The following is a 17,189-nucleotide window of genomic DNA, read 5'->3' on the forward strand; positions in this document are numbered from 1 at the left end:
AGTTCAGGCACTGGAGCCACGTTGATATTGCAGGACCTTGAAGATAATAGTTTCCGTCAACAATACATTTTTTCCCTTTGACCAAGTCCAACACTAGCGTATCTTAATGTAACGGTTATGTTTGAAGGTCTGTGGGTTCGTAACTTGGAATCCAGTCTAGTTGTGGCATGGCCAACCGTAGTTAGTGTAGGCTCTTTACGGGGCCAGTGAAGCTCTGAGCCGCTCATGTAATCATTCACACCCGGTAGCATTTTCCCGGTAGGACTTTGCCCAGTGGGAGTTAATTAATAGGATAGCACATTTAACTCCCACCGTGCAAAACTCCTACCGGGTGTGAAAGATTACCCAGGCGGCGGAAAGACCCTCCTGTCCCGACGGTAGCCTGGCCAATCCACGGTAGACTGGATTCCAGGTGAGTGGGTTCGAAAATTCTGATGTGCTCCGACGTTGCATATACTTTTGGTAAAAGGACTTAACACGAATTTCCTCAATTTAGTCAAGCTTCGGTATTTGGGACGTCCTTCGGAGAGGACGTTAAATATAGTCTCCAAGCAGACCCTACGGTGCCTTAGAAATAGTATCAAAGCTGGCAAGGCACCAGGTGCCCGTTTGACTCCCTTAGCCGGCTATCTCCCTTTGGCCGGCTATACTCCTTTGCCAGCTTTGATATTGTTTCCAAGGCACCGTAGGGTCTGCTTGGAGACTAGTTAAATAGAGGTCCCGTGTATATGAAGAGACACATCGAAAGCACGTCTGAAAATAACACAACACACTTATTGCAAAAAGTAGGGACCCTTCCCGGTGTCAGTGGATCAATCAAATTTATTCAAATATGCAGCTTGTACTCTTCAATACAAATCTGGTGTGTTATGCCATAAGGTGGTTTACAGGAAATGCCATAAAAACAAGTTATTAACAAATCGGCAAGGGGTTAATTTTTCAAATTACTGCTGAAGGAAAAAACAAACGATTTCCACGAGTAAATAATTGTATGATACAGAGGTTTGATTTTATTTATTGAAATTGCGAAAAAAATATTATATAAAAGACAACAGAACACTCAGAACGTAAACAAATGGTCATGAGCATGATTTGTGGATATTTTTCGGTAAACACTTTTATTTTCCAGCAAACATCCCGGCCGGGCCCCGTTTTGGAAATGTGACCTAGGCCTTATAGGTCACATTTCCAGACCGGGGTCCGGCCGGGATGTTCAAAGAAACGAAGAATCAAATTATACACCTAGAAAAATACACAAATTACTCCCTTGAATCTTATTTTGACATTTTGTGTATTTTGATGTCTTTTGTATCATTTTTTTCGCTCCCGAAAGCTGTCCGTCAGGGCTCCTTTTTTTTAAAAGTGACCTAAGTCTTACCCGGCGGTCAAGGATGCCTGTTATGGTAGCAGAACACAGTTTTCGGCCTATGGGGATTTATATAGTTAAGGACCACAAGGTGACTGACATCGACGCTTATAAAATCATAGTAGGGTGCAGTTTTCAAGCACGACAAACTTAAATGTTGAAGTCGAGGGTAAAACCTACCAAAATAATTGAAAACAGAAAAAGTTGTCGTTTTGAATTTCTTTAAAGCCCTCTTTTAAATTGTGTCAAGCGGGGTCATGCGGAACTGCAGCTGACTAACCGAGGCAGGCAGCTGTAAAGGTCACGCGCATCTATACACCAAATGGACAAACATCAAAACCTTACACATACCACATAAAAGTCGACTCCTTAAACTACCATATAGCAAAGCTCATCCCCCGCTGTCTTTCACGTTATGGTGTTTACAGACGCTTCCAGATTTCGGCCGTATTGTGGGCTGCGAGTGACGGTCTAGTGGTGCGTACCGAAGCTCACATTCCGGTTCAGGTCCGGACTCGAGTCCAGAGATTCCGGTTCAGGTCCGGTTTTTGACTTTTTAAAATTTTTCCGCATCGACACAATCATTAAGCGACTTGCCCTATATGCGAGGGCCCCTAGCGTATCCGGCGACCGCGACCACCCCTCGACCGGGCCACATGCGATTGAAAATATTGCCGAAGACGACTGCGTCATTTTCAGAAGTGTAACAACATTGATTTTTAATGACAACTGTCGGGAAATCACGATAAAATACGGCCTTTTTGGCTTGTGCTTGACAATCTATTTTCGCAAACATACAGTTATTCTCGGGCCGGTTGGCTGCGGTTTACAAAGTGACATAGGTATCTAGCGTTGTTGTAGATGATACTAGTATACAACAAGAAAGACATTTCCGGTTTTCCAGAAAACCGGTTTTCGACGTTCCGGTTTTAACCGGTTCGGCGTACCGGTACGCACCACAGCCTGCGACCGTGTCTCCAGTGTTAGCAGGAGTCTGTCCTTGATGTAGCTGTGTGTGGTGGTACGTCGTAGATGGCGGATGGTTATCCGCTTGCACTTGCTACACCCGTTGAAATTTACAAACAGCGCTAACGAGGTGATGACTTTGACATTTTTTCTCATCAAGGCCATAATGATTTTGACCTTATCAAGAAAGAGAAATGTCTTTAACCATACTACAAAGCAGCTGCAAAATGAGGAAATGTATGTCATACATCGGAAAAAAAAACAGAAAATGTATAGTATACTAATTAGGGCTGGGTACCGGTGTGACAGTGATCTCGCCCCCCGTGATCTCGCCCCCCCCCCGGGGCGAAATCACTAGCGATCTCGCCCTCCCTGTGTAGTGATCTCGCCCCCTATCTCGCCCCCCTTTAGCGATTTCACCCCCCCCCCCCCCCCCCAAAAAAAAAGGGGGGAAAATGAAATGGGGTAAAGAAAAGTAAATATGCATATCTTATCTAGTTGCAGAGATATGTTTTGGCTTTAGAAATATTGTTTATATGTCTGACTTTCAGCATCGCATTGCTCAGATATATCTGGTATGCAAAGAATTGTACATACTCTGATAACGTAGCTTTCTCAAAGACAAGATCCTCCTTTCCATTCTGGAGCGGTGACGTTTTTTCTATTTTTTTATTTGCGATTCGCTGATTGTCGATTTTTGACATGGCCATGGGTTAGGGTTCTTTATGGCTATGGTGGGGTGGTGGGCTCCCCAAATCACCCTTTCCGAGCATGGCGGAACTTTGTTACCTTGTTGCGAATCGCGAATCTGCGCTTGGGCCACATCAAGTAAATTTTATGGATGACATCTGCGCGCTCATTATTTTCGGCTGATTTCAGAAAAAAACAACAGAATTTTTTCTTCCTTGGAGATGGTCGGATCATTAAGACAAAAATTGCCAAATTTATCAAATATGTTGTATTGTAGCCTTGTGATTATAACGTTACTTGTAGAAGTGACACTTGGAAGGTACCCAGGACTGTAGTTGTAAAAGAGAAACTAGTTGGATAGTAAAGTGGCATCACTATGGAAGCCATGAGTGTAGTTATCAATTTTGTCAGTGACACCAGTCTACCACACTAGTGTCATCTTTGCTCATTTTCAGATATATTGTAGGTTGTGTCCTGCACTTCAACATTCTAAATTCTTGTAAATTGTTTCTGCACCCTGCTATAAATTTTGAGGAGTCGAACCTCCTCACTTTGGGGCCCTTAACCATGTAATTCCCCATAGGCGAAATACTGTGTACTGACACCTTGTGGCGGGTCGACGAGAAAAAAAAGAACTGCGTATGCACGAAGATTATCACCTGCAGGTCGGACATACCTGTACCTGCTTCGAATATATGATTTAGGTTTACATGAATGACAACATTGTCATACAGGATTGCCTTACATACACCTTGTTTATTATGGTACTAGTCTTTTCATTATACTGAAGTCGAAAAGAACACACCAGACTTGAGGTGCACTCTCACTGCACTTGCGTCAAGCTTGCGTCACTGTGGGGTTCGTTCACTGCGTCACTGTTTTGTTATTTTCTCCGTTCTTTATAGTTTGATAATGCGTACTACGTAAAGGTATGACTCAGAAGACGACAAAATACACACAAAGTAAGAAACTTCGTTCTTCATCTCATAATTTCGCTGAATATCTTTCGAACCTCGTAGTGACGCAAGCTTGACGCAAATGCAGTGAGATTGCACCTTAACACCAGATATCAGTGCACAGATGTGACAGCAGCTAAGGTATACAGACTTTACTATTTTCAACGGCCTGTCACACCTAACCTTGTACAAATGTATTACGCATTTGGTCAGTTTTCAACAACTGATCATGCTGCTGTCCTCAATTGCACAAAGACTAAGAGAAGTAGATAGTATGATACATAAAACTAGTGCCTGATCAACTATATGATACAATAAATCAGGGCTCTAGCTAGCTCGACATTTGTTTTTCCGTCAGCCAATTCCCATTGTCGCGAAAACACTATTCCAGGAGTTAAAGAGACTGAACTGAGACCTTGAAAAACTGGTTTTAATGTGATTATCGTATGCGAAAGGGCACCGACACACATTATCAACAATCATAACAATAGCAAAAAAACAGTGTGTGGCTTTTACGGCCGTGGACGGCGTCCCCAAGCAGCCTGTAGCTTCCACCAAGGAGCTTTTATCAGATTTTTGTCCGTCAAAGTTGACGGTTTGGTTTTAAAATTTTTCCGTCACACGCACACTGGCTAGAGCCCTGCAATGAAAGCTATTGTCGGGTTTGACTTCTTCTTTGATGTTTGTGATGCTACCTGAAGTGGAATCATACCATTTCCCCTTTAATCATGAAAGAAGTATGTATCAATATCACGACCTGGACGACCCTAACGTATAGAAACACTAGAAAGGCCGACATTTGCTTGAGAGTATTTACAACATATTTCAGCCATCCTCCTCCCAATTCAACAATAGACAGTTCCAAAATCACCCATGTGTGAAAATGTACTGCACTTCTGCTTAAAAGTCACTTCAACTAATCACACTTTAGCCCATAAATAAATCTTACAAAATTCCCCAGTGTAAGAATTGACTCTTCCAGTGCACTCCATGTGAATTTGCACAATAGAGCAGTCCACAAATATACCCAATGAAAACATGGCCTTTTTAATAAGAAACCCAGTTCAAAACTGAATTTAGAAAAAAAAATTCCCCGTGCATGAAAAGGTAAAAGATCAGTCGGTCCAGAAACGACGGAGATGAATCTCGTTGAAGATATGACAGGAGAAGAAGAAAGAAGGAGAAAGAAGAAGCACGAACATTACAATTATAATTTATTTCATACCTGTGGGCTGTGGCATAGCTGAAATATAAAAATAGTTGTCACATGACCAATCATTGTCGTGTGCAAAATTCTCTTTGCTCAGCCGTCTAAGTACAACTTCTCCATGAGTTCTCTGTGTCGCATCTCCTGACGATGCACCCACCAAGTGTGCCCTCCTGTCACAGCAATACCCAGCACTACAAGTGAAACCCCAGCCAGTATCACAGGGCCGGGGAATTTTGACTGGAAAATGTAGTCCAGCAGTATGGTAAAGGGTATAGTCAGCGACAGTAACGTCGCCGTAACGCCAGCTTTTTCCATCTTGAACACAAGTTTCACAGACAATGACGAGTAAAGATCACATAGACATAGTCCGATAACGTACCCCATTGTTCGTGTAGACATTGTCCATCGCGGTGTCTCAAAAATGTAGGTCAATACCAGCAACAGTACCGTTCCTAACAGCTGTGTGTAAGTCATTACGGTCAGTATGGACATGTCCTGGAGTCCAATAAGTAATCGAATAATAACGTTATCCGGACCCTTGGTGAAAGCTGCTGCCAGTGGCAGAAGAATGGCGACCGTGAGCCACTGTGTCGAAGAAGCGGTCCCCATGCGCATTCCTACCGCCACAATGATAACTCTTACCGCACTGCAAAGGATCCCACAGAAGTCCATGACACCCACCGTTTCTCGTAGGAAAACAAATCCTATACAGGCAGTGAAGAGAGGTACCGATCCCTGTATGATGCCAAAGGCGATCCCTGGTACAACATAAACAAAGGACATAAATGCCAAGATGGTTGCCATGTTGTCAACAACAGCTAACAGGAACAGGAACATCGCTTGCGGTGTGTCGTCTGCTGTCAACTTTGGTCTAAAGCATGGCAGGACGATGAGACAAAAAAGGAACTGCACAAGTTTTGCCAAGAATATTAGCTGTAGTCCTGGCATACCTGCCTGACTACTCAAGGCCATAAACTCTGCTGCGAAGGCGCTTGATACTGAATAAGAAACAGCACACAGCAGACTTGCGGCAGATCTCAGGTTAACTGCTGTCTTTGAAAACATAGAGTCCGCCGTGGGTTCCTCGTGAAAAGTTTTACCTGTAGTTGTCGCCATGTTTTCAATGATGACGTGTCGCTATTCTGTGTGACCTGGTGCAAGTACTCGCTGACTCAGATCCTCCAAAAGACCATACCAACCGGTTTACAAGAGCTGTCGCTGGGCGTGTGTCATCAGAGTATAGAGTCCAACAGAACAAGTTGTTTTAGAGCAAATCTTTCACCTCCAGCGCCACATTCTCCATTCCGGTGTCTGGTGAGTATTCTGACTGTTCTCCTTGTCTGTCTGAATCTGGAAATAGCTGACCTGGTACGAAAAGTACTAGTAACACGGTGATAGCCCGAAGCAGAATGACACAAATACCCGCCCATCACGTTAATAGAAACAGGTCTTCATAGGCAGTCCGGTCTCAGGAGACTATCAGTGCGCCTCTGGGAGGTTGACGTCTGTTGTGGCTTCTGATGTGGTTCAGGAGCCCACTCCGTGATCAACAGACTGTGACTGCAGAAACTTTCCCGGTGGTTTAATGTTCGCGGTTTTCGCGGCGGTCGCTCCATCGCGAATTTAAAACCACCGCGAGCATTTTTGCTAGGCAGTAAGAGACTACAGTGCATGGTGCTACAGCGAAAAGTCCATTTTCCTGCTACCGCGAAATTAAATCTCCGTGAACTTAAAAGCATTTGCAGTACTCTGTTGCACTCTGTACACGTATGCTGTCCCGTTGGGGGTGCGTTTGCTGCTACATCATTTCATTTTTTCCGCTTCTTCTCTGCCACTTCTCCCCTTTTCCTGTCGGCATCCCACACACCGTTGTGCACAGCTGTGTGCCAGGCTAGGAAATTAGAAAATGTGTTTCCTATTCGATACTAAAGAATTGTGCTCATCTCTCTTCAAAATTTTAGCTGAAGCCTTCCAATAGATTTAACTGTGAGTTCGAATGATTGAAATTTTCATATTTAGTTTTCTTTACAAAGTGTGCAACGATCGCGTCTTCGATATTCTTTTATTCAACACAAGTCAAACTTATTACAAATTTGATTCAAAAACCATCTCGGTGACTTTGAATGGGCCCTATTATTGGTAAGTAATCTTTTTCGATCTCATAGTAATTCCTATGACCGTACCAGATTGCTGTCCTTCATTGCTGCCAAAGTCCATTCAGTGCGTAGCAATAGAAGACTCTGGGGTCGGCTGTGTCATCAGTGGTAACCGGTGAGGGTTATTGTTATATGCAGGGTCCATCCACTGGTTGTGTAACGCTGGTTCACCTTTATCTCCGAGGTAACCTATATAATGTTGTTGTGAAAACAGGGTATTTAGGGATGACACGTCGACGGACGGTAGTTTCAACCTGTAATGTTTCAAAACATTGTAATTTGAAACTACCTTTCGTCGAACTGATAATCCTAAACACCCTGCCACGTTTCAATACGACGGATATAGGTTACCCCGCAGATAAAGGTGAACTAATATTAACAGTAATTCCAAGCAGATCCACCGGGGAAAAGCAGTATCCAAAGGCGTAATACTACTGGTCCCAGAGGGTCATTAGATAGCCTTTAGCTCTTTGGGCACTGTCTTGGTAGATCTGATTTGAGATTACCACGTTACACAATTACAACCAGGTGGCGTCGTGTATGGTATAACTGTAGAGCGCTCGACTCAGAATCTACGAAGCATGCACGAGTCGACGAATATCACCTGCTCGAAGAATGTACCCACCGTGCCCCCGACGTTGTGCCATTGGGAAAGGCACTTTACACGACCTTCCTCACTTCACCCAGATGTAAAAATGGGTACCTGACTTCGGTCGGGGAGGCAAAAGGAAATGCTACCTTTACCTAATTTAAAAACTCACAGAGGCTCTGGGATATCACATCGAAACATCAACCGATCTGTAAAAATCGCGCAATGATAAGAATATGTGCACTAGGCGTATTACCAGCGAATCAATAGCTCACATACCGGTCGGACAAGCAATTTTCCTGCCGGCGGGCTTTTGGCACCAATGTAGAGTCAACAGGTGTCAGCATGTGTGTCAACTGATTACATCTTAAGTAGATAGGCAGAAGTGGTGAAGACATATTTAGGTGATTGAGTCCGATATATTGCGTTGTCGGCCTATTTGGACTTTACCGATACTTAATGATTAATAGCGTTACTGGCACTCCTACATTTACCGTTAAGCGTTGCCGGGATCCCCCCATGCAAACCCTCACAAGTAGCGTGCTGAGCAGAAATTTTTAAGCGTCGAAGCTGCTTACTTATGTACCGGCGACGATAATAACTAGTCGTATAAAAGCCTTAACGTTCAGAACATGTTTAGCTGAACCCTACATCTGCTTGAAGATGCTGACTTCCGACCTTTGAACCCTGTTACTTAAAACTGACCTTTGAGCCCTTTAGACCCGATTACTTATAAACTGGGTCTACCGTGGCAAGCCATTCAGGTAAAAGCGTGCCAGATAGAGTAAGCGGTGTGGGCACTAATACAGATGCGACTAGTTCAGCAATAGTGTCTAATGTCGTTGTGGCCTGAAGTTTGTTGATAACATTATAAGCAAACTAAGGTAAGTTAATGTGTGCCACTGGGTTTACGGAAAAATCCGGGCTGTAACATTGAGGGCCGGCCAGCTGGTGAGGTGGTAGTGGTGAGGTACAACTTCAGACCATTTAACGCCTGAGGTCAGATTTCATGATAATTGTATTAGCTTAGAATCTATGTATAGGTTGCACTATTAAACTGACTCATTTACTAACTGTTCGACCAATGGCAATTAGCAGCTTGAGAAATGATTTTTGTATTTTAATGTTTTTATTTCATTTTGCATCTCTAAGCAGAGGTGGGCGGGACTACAATCAGTCTATTGACCTGGGTTGACTTTTTTTTAAATCCTGTAGATTATTGAGCATGCTGTCAGGCAAGGTAGCAGTGGTGACAGGTGCCACCAGGGGGATAGGGAAGGGCATTGCACTGCAGCTGGGGGAGGCAGGAGCTACAGTCTACATCACAGGTGGGGACTTTGTACTTCCAGAAACTTTATCATTGGTATGGTACTGTAAATGCAGAAATGTTTACGGTGGATTAATGTTCACGGTTTTCGCGGTGACCACTCCACCGCGAAATTAAAACCACCGCGGACATTTTCTATTATGGTAAGAGACTGCAGTCTATCATGTTACCGCGAAAAGTCCTTTTTTCCTCTACCGCAAAATTGAATCCCCGCGAACTTAAATGCATTTACAGTACTTACTCTCTGGGAGCAGGTGAACCAGACCTGGACCTGAATTTTCTTTACCGCAGTACCCAGAGCTAATACTGCACAACTGGGGTGTTAATGCTATGCCACCATTTTGAATTATTCAATACACTGGTTACCTATACAGGGTTGGACAAGTCCACTAGCCCTACTGTCCAGGGCAAGTGAAAATGCTGATCGGGCAAGTGCATGACCTAGCCCACTTGCCCGATCTTGCAAGTAAGATTTTTCCATGAGCGAGATTTTGACATACTTGTTACTTTTCACAGTCATGGCATGTAGCATCGGTCAACACAGAAAAATTGAGTTGATAATAGAAGAAGTACATTGCTGGAAGTGAAAATATGTAGAGGAATGTCATTTTTTGGGCAAGTGAAAAGATGGTTTGGGCAAGTAAATATTTTTTGTACTTGCCCGATATGACAAGTGAATTTTAGAAAACTTGTCCAACCCTGCTATAATGTTTCTGTTTTGGTTTCTTTGTCCACAGGTCGCACCTTACAGCCCACAGGCAAGGGGACATCACTTATTGAATGTGCAGAAGAGGTAACTGTTATATGTTAACTTTACATACTTAGTTTATAACGTTAATAGGCAAATTGCCAATTTCAGTATTCAATACTCACATGAACACATACTAGTAATTCTTCATTGCAACAAATCAGATAAAACGCAATAGTAATGAGAATGAGTAAATCTTTTTCTCAAAATAAAACATTTCAAGAAGTCTTACCCTATAAGTTAGAACTGTTGAAGTAGGTAGATTTATTAATTAGTAATAAAAAAAATGATATCTTACTAGGTTAACCCACAGATTAAAGTGAACTAGTGTTACATGCTGTGGTATGATTTTTGTGTGGCAGATATCTTTTAATATCAGGAAAACGTGGTGCAAGTTTGGGCCACCTATAGTTGTAGATATGCATTTCATAAGGGACGTATCACTTGAGTATATCATATCAAGCTACAAGTTGAAATTCAACTTAAACTTGACTGTATTCTTGAATGTAAGTTCATTTGTGATGGTAGTAATAACTTTATGTTACAATTGTAAACTTTATATCCGTACACAAAATAAAGCGCTTACCACTTCAAGCTTTCAATAAGTCCTCTGATCCTTCTCAAGTTCAAATGACCCAAATCCGAAGTCACACATCCAGACTGTTAGTGTGACGTCAGGGGTCAAAAGTGATTGGAAGTCGATATCGGCCCCCGTCTCGGTTGAGGTAAGGTTGGTGGGCTCCGACGTCAATGGCCTCTTCTGTCTGTTCTAACCCAGATTGAGAAACGCGGAGGAAAGTGCATCCCTGTGCAGTGTGATCATGAGAAGGACGATAACATCAAGGCGCTGTTTGATCGGATTGAGCGTGAACAGAATGGACAGCTGGACATACTGGTCAACAATGCCTATAAAGCTGTTACAGTAAGAAAAATTAATTTTCGAAAAAATATTCTCAATGCACAACCTTGGATAGATAGAATTTCACGCTTTGGTAATAAAATTTATGATTTACTTTACCGTAAATTTTGGAGGTCCAGCAGTTAAACTTAATGGCGATTTAATTTGTTCTTGCAAATGGCTTTAAGAATGAGTTAATTGAATTAGTTCAGTGGAAGTTTGTTAAATTAAAGTTAAAGCATATATAGCAGAAGCCGCAGCAGTAAATTGCATGTCCTATTTGACAGTGAATTTTGCGCAATTATCCGGATGGTGTAATAACGCATAGTTATCTACCTGGTTTAGGATTTCGGGATTCCGTGCAGTTAACAGAAGTGTGCGTTAATCTGTTGTGCAATTAACCGGCTTCCACTGTACTGCAGTGCTAAATGGTGCTGTGCATCAATTGTTAGAAACATTAATAATTTCGAAAAAGCAGCCAGTTTTTAGATTCTTATGTCTTTTATTATGTCTAGGGCATCTTTGAAAGTGAGAAGAAATCATTCTGGGAACAAGACCCAGGATTCTGGGATGAAGTGAACAATGTTGGCTTAAGGTAATAAGTAACAAGGATATAGTAGGACATAGTATGAAATTAAGATTCTGTAAGTTAACGTTTATATTCAGATTCTATCTTCCAGGCATGGTTTCTTGAACAGTACCAAATTTCACCTTTAATAGGCGACAGTATAATTCCGGACAAACACTATAATTCCTGAAAACCTGAATAATTTCAAAATAGATTGACCAGATGAATTGATAATTTGCAGGTATTATATATCAAAGGATAATGAATATGTAGGTAATAGTAACTCTTATGTCTCCATGATGATAGGTCTGCAGAATCTGGCTCAGAACCCCAGAATTCTAGGGATTTACTTTTGCAGTAGCGGGAAAATAGAGTATTCGCGGTGGTTTTAAGTCTGTGGTAGCACGATTGACTGCAGTCTAATACAATTATGGAAGAATGTTACAGAAATCTCAATTATGTATCATATCATAATTTCAGGAATCACTACATCTGCTCTGTGTACGCAGCCCGATTGATGGTACTGCAGAAGAAAGGGCTCATCGTGAACATTTCCAGTCCCGGAGGGCTTCAATACGTCTTCAATGTGGCATATGGCATTGGCAAAACAGCAGTATGTTTCAGTTTGTTTTCTTAGAAACATTTAACAGTTATATAAATTTGTAGGATCAAATGTGACTGTATTGCGCTTTGGTCTTGGTACCATTTGCATAGACCAGGTACGATGCTGTTTTTTCTGAAAATTTATTATTTTGGTCAAGGACAAATCACTTATACCTACTAGTAGGCATTATAATCAGTATATCTTTTTGTTTTTTGGTTGAAAATAACCACAACGGTCAGATCTGCCTGAGTGGTAGGAGGCACATTTCAAAGTTGGTAGAATTAGTCATAAATCGGTCTACGGGGAAGGCTACTAATTCGCAGGGAGGTATTGCTTTTGGTCTGTCTTATACTGTATATACAAGTAGCCTGAGTGCCATCCTGGCTAACCACTAGGCTAACTGTCTATATGTTTGTGTCTTTGAACCTATTTTCGATATGCTAGCTGCACGGTGTTGTAGTGTTGTTGCATTTAGTTCAGGTGAAGTATTGTTCTTGTTTAGTTTTAACAGGGGACAGTTATACTATGGACAGACACTCTTATTCTGGAAAACGATAATAATTTCAAAATAGATTGACCAGATGAATTGATAATTGCAGGCATGATATATCAAAGGAGAATGAATTTTTTTTTTATGTAGGTAATGCAATAAGATGTCTTCAAAATCATACATTCTGCAGAATTGTGGCTCAGGGTCCCAGAATTCTGACTCAAAGCTAGAGTTCTGGCATCAAAATTCTGTCTCAGAGCCAGAATTTTGACAGAATTCCCAGAATTCTCCAGAATTGGCTTTCTTCACGGAGACATCTAAATTGCAACCAAAAATTTATCATCCTTTGAAATATTATACCTACAAATAACATTACTCAACTGGTCAATCTATTTTGATATCATTACGGTTTTCCGGAATGAAAGTGCTTGTCCGGAATCATACTGTCACCTGTTTTTTTCTTCTTTCCATTTTAACCATGTGTAGTGTGACCGTATGGCAGCTGATTGTGCACATGAACTGAGGAAGCACAACGTGGCCTTCGTCTCCTTATGGCCCGGTGCGGTGAAGACTGAGCTCGTCACAGACCTCCTTACAGAAAGGCCAGAAAGCGAGGTAACTTTTTCCCTTTCGTCATCCGTCCTGTAACTCTTACCAAGCTGATTTCTGTTGTAAATGATAGACATTATTGGCTAGATTAACATTTACCCAAAGATAAGGACTATACAGTAACAATTGTGCTTTTGTTCCTCATGATTACTGCAGCATACTGACTGGTAGGTCAAATAGTTATTTTACAGGGAGAACTGCTTACAAACTTTCATGCTCAATTCTTTTTTTGTGTGTGCAGACTGCTAAAATGTTTGCCCACACCGAGACAGTTGAGTTTTCTGGGAAGTCCATAGTTCATCTGGCATCAGGTAGGTATTTCAAGTGTTTTTTTAATATCTTAAATTGTAACGCTAGTTGACCTTTGTCCTTGGGGTAACCTATATCCGTTGCATTTCAAAACCTAGTGTTTAGGGATATAAAATCAGTTTCAAACTGCAATGATTTTCAAAATATTGAAATTTGAAACCACGTCCGTTGACTTGATGTCCCTAAACACCATGTTTGTAGAAACAACGGATAAAGGTCACCCTACAGATATTTTTAGCTGATCTAATGTTACCCATGGCCCAAGTATCCAAAACGTTTCTCGAACTCCATGCTTTGGGGGAGCAGAGAGGTCTGCTGCTCTGTAGAAACAAGAGCTTGAAAAATTATTTGATTTTTCTTTCTACATCTGTTAGAAATTTGAAAACTTCACAATACCACCCGATTGATAAAAAGGCTAACTTGTTTGTAACAGAGGCTAATGACATATAACTTTTGATGATGTTTTTCTTATCATAACACACAGACCCAAACATAATGCAGAAGTCTGGTAGAATCCTGTTCACTTGTCTGCTGGCTGAGGAATATGGCTTTACAGACATTGATGGTAAGTATTTCAACTTTTTACATGAGACACACAAACATGACTGTTACAGATGTTGATAGATATAAAGCACAAGCAATAAAGGAATAATGCTGTGTGTCACATTCAGTACTATTGACAGGGATAGTGTGACCCATTCAGTACCAACGACAAGAATAGTGTTGCCCATTCAGTACTATTGACAGGGATAGTGTGACCCATTCTGAAGAAAGGACAGGGATAGTGAGGCCCATTCAGTACCAAGGACAGGGATAGTGAGGCCCATTCAGTACCAAGGACAGGGATAGTGTGACCCATTCAGTACCAAGGACAGGGATAGTGTGACCCATTCAGTACCAAGGACAGGGATAGTGTGTCCCATTCAGTACTAAGGGCAGGGATAGTGTGACCCATTCTGAAGGAAGGACAGGGATAGTGTGACCCATTCAGTAACAAGGACAGGGATAGTGAGGCCCATTCAGTACCAAGGACAGTGATAGTGTGACCAATTCAGTACCAAGGACAGGGATAGTGTGACCCATTCAGTACCAAGGACAGGGATAGTGTGACCCATTCAGTACCAAGGACAGGGATAGTGTGACCCATTCAGTACCAAGGACAGGGATAGTGAGACCCATTCAGTACCAAGGACAGGGATAGTGAGGCCCATTCAGTACCAAGGACAGGGATAGTGAGGCCCATTCAGTACCAAGGACAGGGATAGTGAGGCCCATTCAGTACCAAGGACAGAGATAGTGAGGCCCATTCAGTACCAAGGACAGGGGTAAGGAGGCCCATTCAGTGCCAAGGACAGGGATAGTAATGCCCATTCAGTACCAAGGACAGGGATATTGTGTCTTATTCAGTCCAAGGACAGAGATAGTGAGGCCCATTCAGTACCAAGGGCAGGGATATTGAGTTCCATTCAGTACCAAGGACAGGGATAGTGAGGTCCATTCAGTGCCAAGGACAGGGATAGTGAGTCCCATTCAGTACCAAGGACAGAGATAGTGAGTCCCATTCAGTACCAAGGGCAGGGATATTGAGTTCCATTCAGTACCAAGGACAGGGATAGTGAGGCCCATTCAGTGCCAAGGACAGGGATAGTGAGGCCCATTCAGTGCCAAGGACAGGGATAGTGAGTCAGATTCAGTACCAAGGGCAGAGATAGTGAGACCCATTCAGTACCAAGGACAGGGATATTGAGTTCCTATCAGTACCAAGGACAGGGATAGTGAGGCCCATTCAGTGCCAAGGGCAGGGATATTGAGTCCCATTCAGTACCAAGGACAGTGATAGTGAGGCCCATTCAATACCAAGGACAGGGATATTAAATCCCATTCAGTACCAAGTACAGGGATAGTGAGGCCCGTTCAGTACCAAGGACATGGATAGTGAGTCCCATTCAGTAGCAAGGGCAGGGGTAAGGAGGCCCATTCAGTAGCAAGGACAGGGATAGTGAGGCCCATTCAGTACCAAGGACAGGAGTAAGGTGGCCCATTCAGTACCAAGTACAGGGATAGTGAGGCCCATTCAGTACCAAGGACAGGGATATTGAGTCCCATTCAGTACCAAGGACAGGGGTAAGGAGGCCCATTCAGTATCAAGAACAGGAATATTGAGTCCCATTCAGTACCAAGGACATGGATAGTGAGTCCCATTCAGTGTGTAATTGTTAAGTACCAAGGACAGAGGTAGTGTGACTTGTTCAGTACCAAGAAAATAGTGAAGTCTATTCAGTACCAAGGACAGGTACATGTACCTACTGGCTGGTACAATACACCAGATAAGATTATTATTATTATTTTTCTATAACCTGTTTGCCTTTGCTGTTGCCATAACACCACAGGGAAGATGCCACTCAACCTCCGGTCAGTAAAGGACCTGATGATCTTAAGCGGCTTCACCGGATTGGCTGCCTGGACTCCCGCATTTCTCACACTTCCTGGATGGCTTATTGCTGCTACTACCCACAAGTTCTAAGGGGTAAATTTCGGTATTTAGACGGCCTATTCTTAACAATGGGAAACATGGCAGAAAGAGGCTGTCAAAAATCACCTGCCTGAGTTTTAGAACATGAAAAACTCACATCGGCATGGTTGTCCGGCCTCTGAAGAGTTATTTGACAAAAAAAAAAAATTACGGCAAAATTATATTATACGCCATCTTATAAGTTAATCTTATATGCCATCAAAACATAGGTGGTGACCTTTTAACCCCTTTTCACTACCTGTTAACAACACCAAAACACCTAACTTCTAAGGCCTACTGCAACCACAAATATCATTAAAAATCTGTTATTTCAACACAATATAAAAGCTGCAACCCTTACCTATGATATGCACCTCCAAAATCCAAACATATCCCAAGAAAAACATTTCTACAGCCACTTTGGCCAAGGCTACCTAAGCATTCTGAATGGGCTGAAACTGGGTCATCTGCGCAAGTCCGGAAATACCGAAATTTGCCCTAAGGACCTTGATAATATCAGGATAAAATGGTCATGATATGGTACAAGTAAGCATAATAGAAATGATCAGTAACACTGAGGACTGTATGTAAATGCATATAATGTTACAGATGTCTTGTAACATACAGTTTACTGGTGATGATAATTGTATGATTTTCAGTGACATCATTTTCTACTAACTGACAGTAAAACATGTGCCAAAAGTAATAGAAATGCCGTTGAAATCTATTAATATGTAATGCCATCAAGGTCACTACATTATACATTCACGTCAAGTAAAATGAAATCAAGACAGAATTGTGACTACTTATCTATTCTGACATGAGATGTACATGGAATTCCTAATGACAAGCAGTGTACAAGCAATCTTACATTTCTATGGCTCTTAGTGGAGCAGGTTATATGTTGACTATTCTAATTTGGAGCTTGCAATAATGGAACTTCAGAGTTTTACTAACAGTAGGCATTGATAATGAGTAGAGTAGAGTTGTACGACTTGACAAGTTTTCTGATGAATGATCTCTGTTCATAATGTTAAATATTTTGACCACTGATAATGTTAAATATTTTGACCACTGAACTAAAATACCACCTCTTGGTAGCCATCTGGTATTTATCTATTTGAAAAAAGGCAAATCATTTTCATAGATTCAAATAAGACTCACATTTAATAATCTATGCATGATGATAAG

General features: G+C 41.9%; 1 protein-coding gene across 4 annotated transcripts; it reads left to right on the plus strand.

Moving 5' to 3' along the window:
* The first annotated feature begins 111 nt into the window (after nucleotides 1-111).
* Nucleotides 112-16,762, plus strand: LOC118419373 (dehydrogenase/reductase SDR family member 1-like). Of its 4 annotated transcripts, none has more exons than XM_035825734.1 (10): nucleotides 112-412; nucleotides 9,149-9,261; nucleotides 9,998-10,053; nucleotides 10,787-10,930; nucleotides 11,422-11,501; nucleotides 11,955-12,087; nucleotides 13,055-13,183; nucleotides 13,419-13,488; nucleotides 13,971-14,051; nucleotides 15,877-16,762. In XM_035825734.1, exons 2-10 carry the CDS (start codon nucleotides 9,159-9,161, stop codon nucleotides 16,008-16,010), a joined length of 930 nt encoding a protein of 309 aa, XP_035681627.1. In that variant the 5' UTR covers nucleotides 112-412; nucleotides 9,149-9,158; the 3' UTR covers nucleotides 16,011-16,762. The 4 variants fall into 4 exon arrangements, with proteins under 4 accessions (XP_035681627.1, XP_035681628.1, XP_035681626.1 ...); XM_035825735.1 differs by lacking the exon at nucleotides 112-412 and adding an exon at nucleotides 8,516-8,697; XM_035825733.1 differs by lacking the exon at nucleotides 112-412 and adding an exon at nucleotides 8,692-8,817.
* Nucleotides 16,763-17,189: the final 427 nt, after the last annotated feature.

The sequence above is a fragment of the Branchiostoma floridae genome, chromosome 7 (assembly GCF_000003815.2).
Source record: "Branchiostoma floridae strain S238N-H82 chromosome 7, Bfl_VNyyK, whole genome shotgun sequence".
Lineage (NCBI taxonomy): Eukaryota > Metazoa > Chordata > Leptocardii > Amphioxiformes > Branchiostomatidae > Branchiostoma > Branchiostoma floridae.

Bases quoted from the DNA above. Each gene is read 5' to 3' on its own strand.
- LOC118419373 (XM_035825734.1), top strand. From the start codon at position 9,159: ATGCTGTCAGGCAAGGTAGCAGTGGTGACAGGTGCCACCAGGGGGATA. The intron at 13,489-13,970 runs GTAGGTATTTCA...CATAACACACAG, and splicing joins CATAGTTCATCTGGCATCAG to ACCCAAACATAATGCAGAAG. The intron at 14,052-15,876 runs GTAAGTATTTCA...ATAACACCACAG, and splicing joins TGGCTTTACAGACATTGATG to GGAAGATGCCACTCAACCTC.